Below are 13,252 nucleotides of genomic sequence, written 5' to 3' on the forward strand. Positions count from 1 at the left end.
ACTACGCCCCTCTTCAGATAGTCATATAAGAAAGCTAGTTCTCTAAAGCCTCTATAACACAAAATAATATCATCGAAAAACAATAAAGATTTATAAACTTTATCAAATTGCTTCCCCCTGTCATCCTGCAAACAATTTTTACTATACCCCCCCATTTCCTCCCCTTGCCCCCAACCTGCGGAGAAGGGGTCCCACCCCCCTCCCACCCCCCTGGCTCTCTCCCCAGCCGGGGAAGAACCACCCTCCAGTGACTGCTGCCGTTGGTGAGGCAGCACGTGTGGTAACACCCCCTGAGTCACTCCCGCCCCCTCCACCTTCCATAGATAAGCTTCAAAATACATCCTGTAAAAATGGCATGTATATTTCCTTTCCTTTTTATCTTCCCCCCCTCACCCCTTTTTTTTTTTTTTGTGAGTTTATACCCCACGGCCTCCCCCTGGAATACCTAGTTCATCAGTATTATCTATGCTAATGCATATTACGTTTAGCTCTGGCTAGAGCTAATACTGGAGAGATAGTTCTGTGCCTCTAACATCATTAAAGAAATACGTATGTCCGTTTCTTATAACCTTGAGGCGAGCGGGCTCTTGAAGAAATACCTGCCCTCCACGAGTCTTAATTGGGTCCATCAGTTTCCGGAGCTGCCACCTCCTGTCCATGGTATCCCTACTAAGATCTGAACGTGCAAAAAACGAAAACTCTCCTACAGCAATTGGGGAGTTCGGGCGAGCTCTCTGCCAAACCGCTTGGCGTAGAAGAAAGTTACCAAAATATATGAGAAAAGGGCGAGGAAATTGATTTCCTTTATTCCTCTGAATCAGGGGCAAACGATGGGCTCTCTGGATTTGCGAATCCCAATCCCAATCTGCTAGGTCCGGGAAGGCCTTCTGAAGTACCCCTACTATATAAGCTCTAGGGTCCGAGCCCTCTGATCTCTCCGGAATACCAAAAAGTCGTAGGTTGGATCGCCTTTGTCTGTTCTCCAAATCTTCGACCTTTAGCTGCAATGCCTTCAGCTGGTCATCATGTTTTTCCACTGCTCCTTCGAGTTTGGTGTTTGTCTCCTCCACCTGTACCACCCGTTCCTGTAGTTCTATAGTTTCTTGGGAGACCCCCCCGATTTTGATAGTAAGGTCCTGTAGGGAAGATTGCATCTTGTTGTTATCTTCCCTAAGTTGGAGATAATACTCCTGTGCCTCTGCCCGTTGATTGCCCAGTTGTTTGCTCAGAGTGATAAGTATTTCATCCAGAGAGGAAGTACCAGCTCCGGCTCTTTCTCTAGTTGTGTCAGTTGTTTGGGAGGTTGAGGAAGGGCCCACAAGTATCTCAGTTATAGAGGGAGAGCCGTCTGCTGCATGGTCATGCAATTGAGTAGCTGAATGAGTAGCTGAATGCGGAGCAGTGGCGTCGGTGTTAGGGTAGTTAGGGTTGACCTCATCCGATAAGCTTAGCTCCAAGCTATTGTGAGACCCCTTCGCTTGCTCTTGCTCTCGCACTTGCTCTTGCTCTTGCTCTTGAGGTTGCTGCCCTTCTATCTGATCCGCCAACGGTAAGTTATCAAGATCAATTGAAAAACTTTTCTCCGGGGAGATTGTTGCTGGCAGAGAATCTGTAGGACTTCCACCTGATAGCCTCAATGTCATGGTTTTAACCAGACCCTTTGTTACAATCCAACTTCTAAGCGGGCTTTTCTCCAATGTGTGTTTTTTCAAGGGTAAATTGCTACTAGACTTCAATTTTTGCCGTTTAGAAATAGCGCCAGCCCTATTGCCTTTCTTAGATTTTTGTCTGCCCTTGCCCTTATTCTTTGGGGTCTTGCCCTCTTCAGTTTCAGACTCAGCCTCATAATCCTCGTAGGAGTCATGCTCATTGTCTATAGAAAGCAGAGTGTGTACTGTGTTTTCCTCAGATACCTCAAGTTCGCCCCCCTGGGCTTCTGGTATCTCCTCCAAATTATTTGGAATAGTACCACTAGGGGGTATCTTTGGTACTAGCTTAATTGGCGGCTTGGAACAGGTCTTATTTATTTTGCTAGTATTAAGCTCCAGAGCCATATCTTGTACACTTAGGGAATCAATAGAGTCCACATCCCTACTTATCTCAGAGTTTGGGTTAGACTCAGTTTCTTGGCAGCTTAGAGACGTTGTTACTTCTCCCCCCTGTTGGGTTGTATCAGAGACTGTAGACGTTTTCTTTAAGGGTTGTGGGATTGTCTCTCCCCCCACCCCCCCCAAATTTGTTAATGATTTGGCCCCCGTTCTGTCCGCCTTGGTCTGTAGCCCAGCTGGAAAAATAGATGGTCTCAGTACCTGTTTGGCTGCACCGGTAGTTTTCCTCTCCCCCGTTGGAGCAGGAGCAGAGGCGGACACAACAGCCTCATTATTCTCCGGCGGGGCATCAACGATGAACGCCTCCAAGGTCTGTGAGGAAGTAGCCACTGCCGTCGCTGCCATCGATGCTGTGGCTTGAGATACAGTAGTAGTGACAGCAGGGGCGGTAACGGAGGAGAAAGTTACCGGGGGTGCCGACACTGCCACAGCAGGGGCGGTAACAGAGGAGAAAGTTACCGGGGGGGCCGACACTGCCACCGCTGTCATCGCGGCTGCTGCTGTTACCACCGCCTGTTTGCTATTCCGGGTTTGTCGAGGCGGCAGTGGAGTCGGGTTTTTCGGAGACATCCTCCGCATCCAATGTATGCCGGCACTCACTCGCCGGCTGACAGCAGGACCCAACCAGCCGATCCCAGAACTGCTGATCCGCCCTCGTAGCAGCCGCTGCAACAGCCAGGCGGTGACCGGGAGCGAGAGCGTCAGCATCAGCTTGCCAGAATGCAGGAACCGCCGTCGTCGTCAGAGGGGTCTCCTCTCAGGAAGTTTAAGGCTCAGATCGGCCGAGATGATCCCATAAAACTTCTCTTTTAACGTAGGTTTTTGTGGAAGGGAGCGGAGCTCACGGGTGAGTCAGCCAGCACGGACCCTCACTCCGCCATCTTGGATCCGCCGCAAGCCCTCAGAGTAGACTCCTTAGCCTATGACAGTGCTCCCTTTAAATGAACCTTAACCCCGAGTGATTTCGCCCAAATCCAGGACTTAATTATACAGAGAGCGTGTTTGGATTGGAGTATTTAACCAATTATCGGATTTTGTGCATCATCTAAAGGAATTTAGGAGTCCTTTCTGAGGTAGGATACCCATCGGTTTCCATTAAGACCTCTTCGTGAAGCGTGCCACCAAGATCTAGTTAGACTATTTAGATTTATTTTATCTTTTTGCTTGTTTCTTCATAGAATCTGGATCACTACCTGATGATCGAGGTATGTGCTCTATTTTATCTAGCGAGAAATGTTTCCCCTATACTCAGACATTACTTTATGATCTGAGACACAAGTATTATGAATTACCTACTATTCCCTTTTCACCTGGTCATGAAGCTATTATCGTGAACTTTTGTAGCTCTCTCACGAGGTGGTACTTTTTTTTTTTTTTTACAATTCTGTGATTGGTCGGCTATCTTTATGAGTGATTATGTTTGAACACTAAAGGTAGAGTTATTGGGATTTTTTTCTTCCTTTTTCTTTATTTTGTGTAACTAATATACTCACACCTGCATGTATTTGATACAGCACGCTCCTTGGTGCCTATACTCTGTAAATTAATCTAGAACGATCCCACCTTTGAAACATGTCATTTTGGTAATGGAATCTATTGACCGAGCCATTTTCTGCGATGTTTATATTTATTTTGTGCTGTTTAGGACCAGACTCTGGGTTCTTCAGCCTGGTCCCCCTTTTTCCACTCCATCTCAAGTCCTGGAATACTACATCTGAGGGATCAGAAAACGGTGTGAACACTATTGCAGTCCTCACCAAAACACACGTCGGCACAGGTATAGGAGTATTGGACCAGAAGATTGGATTGAGGTGCTTATGTCAATGTATAATGGCAAACAATTTATTTATACAGATGGATGTGTGATTTACATCCACGATTTAGAAGATGTTGGTATCCATTTATCACACTTACATCTTACGTGACAACAGCTTTATTTTTGTTCTGTTACACTGTCCCTACTCCTATTATTTTGGCTGTGGACATCTAAGGAGATATATAGTACGTCAGCTGAATATGTATGCGCATGGTATGTATGATATGTGTGCGTTTATGGATAATGAAATTGAATGATTGATGGGGGATAAAGAAACACATTTTTACCAGAGTGAAGTATTTTTTTGCGATTTTGAAATGATGTACATAATGTGGCAACATTTATTGTAACTTACTTTGTATTAAATACTCTAGTTTTCAAGATAATTGCTTCTATGATTAAAAGATTTTTTGATCTTGGAGGCTCGGCGATATTGGCGAGTTGTCCCCTTACCATAGAGAGATAGTCTGCATTTATTTATCAAAGGCAGGTTGTTTTTTTTGTGGTTTCTTTTTTGTTTTTGATACCATCCAGAAGCATAGAAGATGGCAGCTAGCGGGTAGCCAGTGCCCGCAGTGGTGCAGCCGCCCCGTTGGATCACAAGGCTGAAGGACTTTAATAGAGTACCACTTGCTTGCGGTGATGACTGCGGTGACTGGTATTGCCCTGCGGCCTGAGGCCCGACGATGCCTGTTGAATGTGTGGGAACCCACCGCCTGTTCTGTGGCTCAGACCCGATGGGCGACCTTGGGATACATGATAGCGAAACGGGACATTGCGCAACTCTGGGGCGCTTCCAGACCTCCCGAGGTCTCGGTGTGGGAAGATAACATGGACTGGTCCATGTTTCGAGAGAAGACCGTCTATGTGGCTAGGGGCAGACCCAGGGCGTGGACGAAGATTTGGAGTCAGTGGAACGAATATCGTGGTGACATCTGTACCCCTCCCTTGGTTGACACTCCCGATGTTACCCTATCTCCCTAGGCTGGCGTTCCCGAAATTTTCATACTGTTCTAAGATTTTCCTGTCCTCCACGCTGTCCCCCCCCCCGGCCTTGCCGAGTCCCATTGACTGTGCTTTCGTCTTCCTGATTAGTGGCTTTCCCCTCCGCCTTCTGGGCTGACTTTGATTATTGTGCATTCGCCTTGTTTAGAGTTAGTTGTTTCTATGTTTATGTCCTGTCCTATGGTTTGAGCAATACTTGATATCTGATTTGTGCCTGGCCACGGAAGTGTTCGTTTGCTTCTTCTGTTGTGCGTTGCTATTAGCAGCCAGCCCGTGTGGTTGTAGGCCCATCCTTGTACTTTTTATTTTAATTGCTCAATAAAAGTTTTTAATTAAAAAAAAAATAAATAAAAAAAAATAGAGTACCACTGCAGTCAAAAGCAGTGATATAGAGTGACGAAATCATGGGGGGAAACAAAGCCAAACACTGCACAGTTGCTCAGCCATAGAACTGCAACTCCTTTGCATGGCACAGTACTGCAATAACGATGACTTGTTGGTAACATTTTCAAATGTTCAAGAAGAGGATACAATGTGCATGAAAACAATCCGGCAGCTCTCGAGAAAAGTACGTGTTGGTAGAACTGCACTGAAACTTCACACAAAACTAAGTTTAGTGAAAAGAACAAAGATCGCACGAAATCAAGGACACTTACCATGGTGCTGCTACAGCGTCTCTACAAGAGGTGGGTGGTGGCACTGGGAAAGTCTGCCACGTGGCAGAGCAGAGATTTTTTGCTAAAACTGACTTGGCAAATATCTGAACTCAGCCAGCGGAGCTCGCCACCCACCCCTACTCTTGTGCTCAAGGGCCCCCGATTTCTCCCAGGAGTGCATCTTTCAGACAGATGGCTCAGAACATACCATAGGGGCAGTACTATCCCAACTTAATGAGGGCCTAGGCCAACATGTAGCCTTTAACTCCAGCAGGTTACTCCCAGGAAACAGAAATGGAGTGCTATTGAGAGAGAACCTTTTGCTTTGGTCTGGGCACTGAAAAAGTTGGGGCCATACCTGTTGGGTACTCAAATACTGATAGAGACAGACCACAGGCCCCTCAGGTGGCTAATGCAAATGAGGTGTGAGAGTCCAAAAATTGATGGTGTTCCATTTCCCTACAGGGTATGGACTTCAGGGTGGACATAGACCAGGAGTAGGCAGCGCCAATGCGGACAGTCTGTCCAGGTTTTTCCACCGTAGTGATGAGAACTTCCTAGAGGCTAGGTAGAAGTCTCCATCTTTAGTTAGACCAGTCATCCTTAGGGTGGCCTTTCCGCCAACTTTGTTATGCCTTTTGCCTCCCATTTGTGCACATTTTTTGTTGACCTTAGGACTGTGAGCACTTTATCACCGCTAACTAGGGGTGGCTCCTCTAACAGCAGAGGAGCGTCACCCCACTAGGTGGAAGCAAAGTTAAACATATGAAAAACAAAATGATAATAAATTAATTTTATTATCATTTTATTTTTCATCTTACCTGCAGGCGAGCCGCGTCATAGGGCAGAGCAATGCACTATGTGCAACAGTGGGGAAGTGGGGTGATGGGCACTGCTAAGTGCACATGACTGTTTGACCGGCCGCCTTAGGCAGGCCAAACCGTCATGCTCACTTATCATTTCTCCACGCAGCTGTGTTGTACAGCCGGGTGGAGAAAAGCCACAGACTCCCAGGCACTGTAAGTGGCAGAGCAGGCCGCTCAGACCAATCTATTCCCAGTATGAGAGCAGTGCTGGGGTTGGCATCTAGGAGCCTGCGCAGTGTGGGGACCGGACCGGGAGAAGAGGAATGTGGCGACCGCAGAGTCAGGTAAGTAAATATTATTTTTTTTTTTACTTGTGCTTATTTTTGTATTTCCCCCTTACTCCCTTCCCCTCTCCCCACTGCTTCAGATCGCGAGCAGCTGCCCCAGCTGCTAACCAGTACTAAAGTGCATGTGCTTCTCCCCTAAATAGGATGACATTGGTGTATACCTGATTAGCATATTTGTTACGCTGGTAAGTCCCATGTAAAGGCTTATACCATATACCCAGGGCCTGTATTTCTAATGCTAGTAGTGGTCCTGCAGCACTCATTGTGCCACACACTAGTAGCCTTTCAAATCTGTCTCAGGCCTGCCACTGCAGTGCCTGTGTGTGCAGTTTACTGACACTAAATTTGCATTTAAAACTACTTACCAAGCCCTAAACTCCCCTTTTATGACATATAAATGACCCGTAAGGTAGGCCCTAAGTAACCCTAAAGGCAGAGTACTATGCAAGGGAAATGTAGGACATGTACCTTTACGTTTCTACCCACTGTGAGGCCTACCCCTCTAATAGTGCAGCATTGGAAATGCCTTAACATAATTTTAAGCTGTAATTCCTGATCAGAGAGGAGTATCTTTGTAATGGTAATGATAAAACCTCCATACTGGTGAGGGTGGATTTAACATTGCTGTTTTAAAAATGCCACTTTTAGAAAGGTGAAGCTAAGAAAAGGGGTTACGTCCTATATTGGTGGCCAGGTGGGGCATGAATAAAGCTTTAAAAAAAAAAATGGTACCCGGCAACCATTTTTCTTTTGCTGCTATTTATTTCAGTAGACTAGGGGCCAATATTTATAATCCTTGGTCATGGCTACATCATTTTGCCATGATTTATAAAATGTTTAAGAAAACATTTCTACAATTTAATAAGTCTGAAAACATGTGGTGTGACACTCAAATCAATATTGCTCTGTGCTTATTTTCATATGGTCAAAACATAAGACACTCAAACAGTACATTTTGTCAAATAAAACAATTGTGCTTAAATTCAGTAGCTGTGTAAGTCAAAACAATTATACTTAAATTCAGTGCCTGTAAGAATCATACTAACAATTATAAAATTACACCAGTTTGTAATTGATACATCTATTCTATTACGGAGCACTCCCCTTGAACCCAACAGGTTTCCTCTTTTGGAGAGTTGGTCTACTTGAGGAGAGTATTTGGTATCTGTGGGGATAATTGAATGTTCATGTTCCCTCTACAGATTCTCAGATTAATTTAATCAGTCCCCATCTAGGTGGAAGAAAAAAAGTGTCCACACGTTTCAAATCCTTGTTCTACTCAAGGGATTATCTTCAGGGCAATAACATGGTGTAATCTGAAATTAATCAAGAAAAAATGAAAATATTCAGTATTTTATGTCCCTTCTCTCTATCACTGCTTGTTCAGTATAGGAAAGAAACTCTGGTACCCGAGTTGTGTTAATAAATAATCATCCTGGCTTAAAGGTAAGTTTCTTTTCTGGGTTCTGGTTTTTGTCACTTTTTAAACACGGAAATAATGAACAGACAGTGTTGTTTCTTCTTGTATTTGGACTGAATATAAAGAACATTTCACAAAAAGAATTATTTCGTTTTTGGGTTACTTAAAGAGTTGATTTATGTCTGATAGAGTTTATGTTCTATCAGGCTTCTGGTTGCACTGTGAGCTTGTTAGACCAAAGCTGCCGGTTTTTATACTGTTAAATTTAAAGACTTCTGCAATAGTAGAAACTGAACTTCAGAGGACACCCATAAAGTTCATTGGGCAAAGTAAGTGAATGAAAGCAGTAAATCTAACAAGCCACCGTACTTTTGATAAACAGGCTTGACAAATGATGTTAATTTCTCCTGCCTCAGATTTAATTCACCAGTGTCACTGCAGGCTGACCGGGCCCTTGACAGAACAAAACAGAACTTGACTACAATGTTGCAATTCCGAGTGAGTTTCAGAGATCTGTCTCCCACTTCTAATTAAAACAACTTGGAATATTTGTAGGAAGATACAATGTTGCCTCTTACTATTGCATAAGCCTTTACATTGAATTTGAGTAGTAAAAGAATCAGCAGCTTTGTTATAACAAGCTCACAGTGCAACAGAGGACTGCTACAACAAACGTTATCTGACATGAAGCAACTCTTTAAGTAGCCCAAAAACTAATTTCTTCTTTTTGTGAAATGTTCTTTTATTCAGTACAAATACAAGAACAAACACTGTTCATTATTTTAGAGCATTTAAAAAGTGACTATAACCAGAACCTAGAAAAGAAACTTACCTTCGTATTTGTTTGTATTTGTATTTATATAGCGCATAAATCACCCGTAGGTCTCAGAGCGCTAGCAGATGCTCAGAAGAGGAACCATGCAGCCAGACAGAGATAGAAAAGCCAGGTTTTTAGGTTTCTTTCAAATCTCTGGTGATTGGGTTTAGTCCTGATGTGAAGGGGCAGGGTATTCCAAGTTTCTGGAGCTATTTTAGAAAAGGACCTGTTTCCGTTTCTGACTGTACGGACTTTGGGAACAGTTTGGAGTAGTATTCTTATAGGTATTTAGGCCCATGCCCGTTGATGGTTTTATGGACTAGGCAGCATAATTTGAAATGAATGCGTTTTTTATAGGGAGCCAGTGTAATGTCCTGAGGCTGGGCACGGAGGGGGGTACGGGGGAGGAGATCAAGCACCCCATCCTGGCCGCTGTGTTTTGCAGGACCTGGAGTTTTGCAATGAGACTTTCGTTGATGGAAGCAAGCAGTGCATTGCCATAATCAATACGGTTTATAATTAAGCCTTGAACTAAGGGCATGTGGGACGGAAGGGTGATCCATTTAAAAATCTTCTTAAGACTGTGCATCAGTCCAAAGCTAGTGTGCACTATCTTGTTGACATGGTCAGTCATGGACAGCTTGTTATCAATTGTTACCCCCCAGGATCCAAACTGAGGTCTTGGGAGAGGGGCAGGGACCCAATGTCAGTGGCCGCCACTAGTCTGTCCAATGTTTGTGCGCATTGCCAAAAAGCACAATCTCGGTTTTGCTAGCATTGAGCATCAAAAAGTTGTAGGTCATCCAGTCCTTTATTGAGATCAAGCATTTCTGGAATCTTATTTTAGCATCACTGGGGTCTGGGCCTAGGGTAATCAGCAACTGCGTGTCATCTGCATAGGACACGATTTCGAAACTGTGTGCTCTGATCACTTGTGCCCGGGGGTATACATATAAATTAAAAAGCGTGGAGCTCAGTATTGATCCCTGTGGTACACCCTTGTCGTTTTCCTGATTAGTAGAGGTGAATGACCCCATTTGGACCTTTGAACACCTTTCTGTCAAGTAGCTTTTGATCCAAAGTAAGGCTGAGCCTTCGACACCAAACTCTGCCAGCCGTTCTAAAAGAATGCTATGTGAGATGGTGTCGAAGGCAGCAAACAGGTCGAGCAAGATCAGTATGGCAGATTGTCTTGCATCGAGGGTCAGCCTAATATTGGCCACGAACTCGAGTACGGCAGTTTCTGTAATATGAAACGCTCTGAATCCTGATTGGGATGGATCAAGCAGCTTGTTTCCCTCTAGATGTTTACATAGTTGCTTATTTACAAAGGATTCCATGATCTTTCCGAACAGTGGCAGAAGGGAGATAGGGCAGTAATTGAGAGGCTGTTTGGAGTTGGCAGTGGTTTTTAAAAATAAAACGGTCTAATAATGGCCTCCTTCCAGTGAGAGGGAACAGAAGAATGGGACAGTGAAAGATTAAGAATTTTTGTTAGGTCTGGGAGCAGAGACGGTGCAATTTTCAATTAAAATTGAAAGGAGGCCGGGTCAGCTCGAGATCCGGATTTGATTTTGTTCATTGTGAAGGCTACTTCGGTCTCTGAGAATGGTTGGAATTCTTTAAGGACTGTGACACGGGGGGGAAAGGGTTCCAGGGTAATCTGTTTAGGTAGCAGGTTGATTAAGGTTGTGTTGGTTGGTTGAGGGAAAAGTTTATGAATGTCGTTAATTTTGTCATTGAAATAGGATGAGAGGGAGTTAACCCAATCCTGGGACTCGGTGAGTGGTGGCTGACAGGCAGGGGGATTCGTAAATTCCTGGACTATTTTGTATAACACTGTGTGAGTTAGCTGCCTGGTTTATTCTATTCCCTAGATAGGCTTTTTTTGCTGCGGATAGCTCATTCATGTAAAACCAGCGTGCTTGTTTGTAATGTTATATTATCCCTTCCCTCAAACCACTTGTACGTTTAACAGATTGCTGTAACCATGACACAGTTAAATCAAAGTTCGTACACACTAATTTCTAGACCGGCTGAAAGTTTAGATTGATTTGTATTTTGACAAAAGGCATTCCAGAGTTTTTCGCCCACAGCAATAAACTAGTGACATTTTTTGCAAAGAGAAAATAAGACATGAACAATTCTAAGTTCAAGAGTTCCATCCTTTAACCATCACGATACAGTCCTCATAGGTATTACAGCAGATATTACCATTAAAGAGTTAAAGACACAGTAAACATTGAAGCTAGAACTCTGAACCTACCTTTTGGAACAAACTTAAACCTGGCTTTGAATCCTTTGTAGTTGTTCTCCTGGTCACTCGCAAAATGAATGCTCATAGTGTTTCCACGACTAGTCACACTCGAAGGAAGTGAGCAACCACAAAACGTTGCTGCAGTGCAGGAAATAAAGTGAAAAGCAAAGGATTGGCAAACTATCCTATGGTAAATACACAAGAGAATACAAGAAAAAACTACTCTACGAAAAATGTATGTTTCAACTGACATAGGCTCATCACGTTTGCAAGAGCTCAATTTAATTATGGAGGACCCAAAACTAACAATGTTTAGTCACTTGTGTACCAGGACTTTTTTACGCATACATTATTCGCAATGTAGCAGAACTCTAGCGAGTGCGGTATCACCACCTGGGACACAAAAATCCCTCTGAAAAACTCATGTGACCGTTTTATCGTAACCCTCCAGAAATGCCTTCGGTGGAGATGAAACATCTCTCGTGTGTGCTGTTAAGGGAGTGACAACCTCCTTCCTGAATTAGGCTAATAAAAAGTTATATCCCTTGCATCTGTTGCTTCCAGCTCTATGAAGCACGATGGAAGTATACTCAGATACTGCACACCTTCCATAGCTATTGGAGCACTTGGTAGTGGGTGTAACAAGAAGGTCAGACAGTGCAGCTGGTGAAGGAAAATATCCTCTGCATCTTCCCGATGGCAGCTAGAATACCATGCTTGGGCCCACTCGCCATGGTCTTCAAAACAGACTATGCTAACTGCCCTCCCAATCTATCCTATGGCTACTGGTAATTTGTTGGTAAGTACGTTTAGCGTCTACCCCCTACAAAATATCTCCCCAGTACAGTAAACGCCTGTGTTTAAATTGGGGTAAGAGCAGAGATTGGCAACCCATGCATATTTTACGGCACTGCCAATCCCATGCCACCTCTCAACTCCGAATTGGCACTAAAATCAATATCCAACCCTCTGACGTCAATTGCAGGAGAAAGCCCAGAACAATTTCAAGGTATGAGAGTGTGGTTGATAAGTCCATGTTGTGAGCCCCTGAAAAGAATCCTGAAGTAAAGTGTAACACCATGAACATCTTGACTACTTCACACGGTTTTAGGAGAATAGGTCAGCCTAGGAAACAATTAGGATTTGCGAGAGATGCCTCCAAGAATCTATTTAATCTTTTAAAGCATGTATATTAGTTTTCGTACTGCATTTCTAAATTTATTACAAACATTTTTTTTTAAACAATTGGTGCACCTTGTGTGGTCATTGAGTAAATGGTTTAAAATACACAATAGGTGTTTTAGGTAACTCCTTCACAAAGAGTATTCGTTGCAATCATGGAGTGCGTTTCATGGTTAGATAGGTTCAGTCGGTTTTTTAGGTCAGGGCTAGAGGTAGCTTTTAGCTGGTTTGTCAATTTGAGGTTTTCAGAAAAAAATCTAAAAATATACTTGCATACACAGAGGGGCTTTCTTTCAATTAATGCTCTTCGCCATTGGTCTGCTCAACAGCCATTCACATTTTGCATCCTCCCACATACGAAATTGGGCCCTCCTTAGCCATTGATCGTCTCACATTTTGCCTCACCGCACGTACATATTTGCATTGCAAAGTAGTACATGTCAGTGGCAGGGCTCATGGCCCAATGTCTCCTTTTATTATTATTTTTTTTTCTATTTTTGTCTGTGATAATTATTTTCTTTTTGTGCGAGGTCCCATAGCTCCCTACAGGCTGTTCACTTCACTTCATATAATTTACCCGCGTCACCTTGCCAGCGCGTGGCAGCAGTCTCTTCACCTAGAGAGTACTTTTGTGGCCTCCTTCACACAGCTAGAAGCCATAGTGCAGTAGTAATCTTGCCTTATGAACTTTCAGCTAGCCTGTCGTTGCTCGGCCAAATCCTTGCTGAGATACTTCATTTAATTAATCTTTTGACTTTTTTGTAAGAACGCTTTTATGTTGAAATCTGTCTTTGGCAAAACTTTGCTCTTCTTTTGGATAAGTCTTGTAAAACAAAAA

The 13,252-nt window shown here is 43.7% G+C and overlaps 1 protein-coding gene across 1 annotated transcript in view; it reads right to left on the bottom strand.

Annotated features, from left to right (window-relative positions):
* OVCH1 (ovochymase 1) overlaps positions 1 to 13,252 on the bottom strand; it is a 1,371,455-nt gene that overhangs the window by 778,643 nt on the left and 579,560 nt on the right. Inside the window, exon 14 of the mRNA XM_078673763.1 lies at positions 11,242 to 11,370. Within this exon, the coding sequence (XP_078529889.1) occupies positions 11,242 to 11,370 (129 nt within the window). The remainder of the gene's footprint in view (positions 1 to 11,241; positions 11,371 to 13,252) is intronic.

Source organism: Lissotriton helveticus, chromosome 1_1 (genome assembly GCF_964261635.1).
Source record: "Lissotriton helveticus chromosome 1_1, aLisHel1.1, whole genome shotgun sequence".
NCBI classification, from domain to species: domain Eukaryota; kingdom Metazoa; phylum Chordata; class Amphibia; order Caudata; family Salamandridae; genus Lissotriton; species Lissotriton helveticus.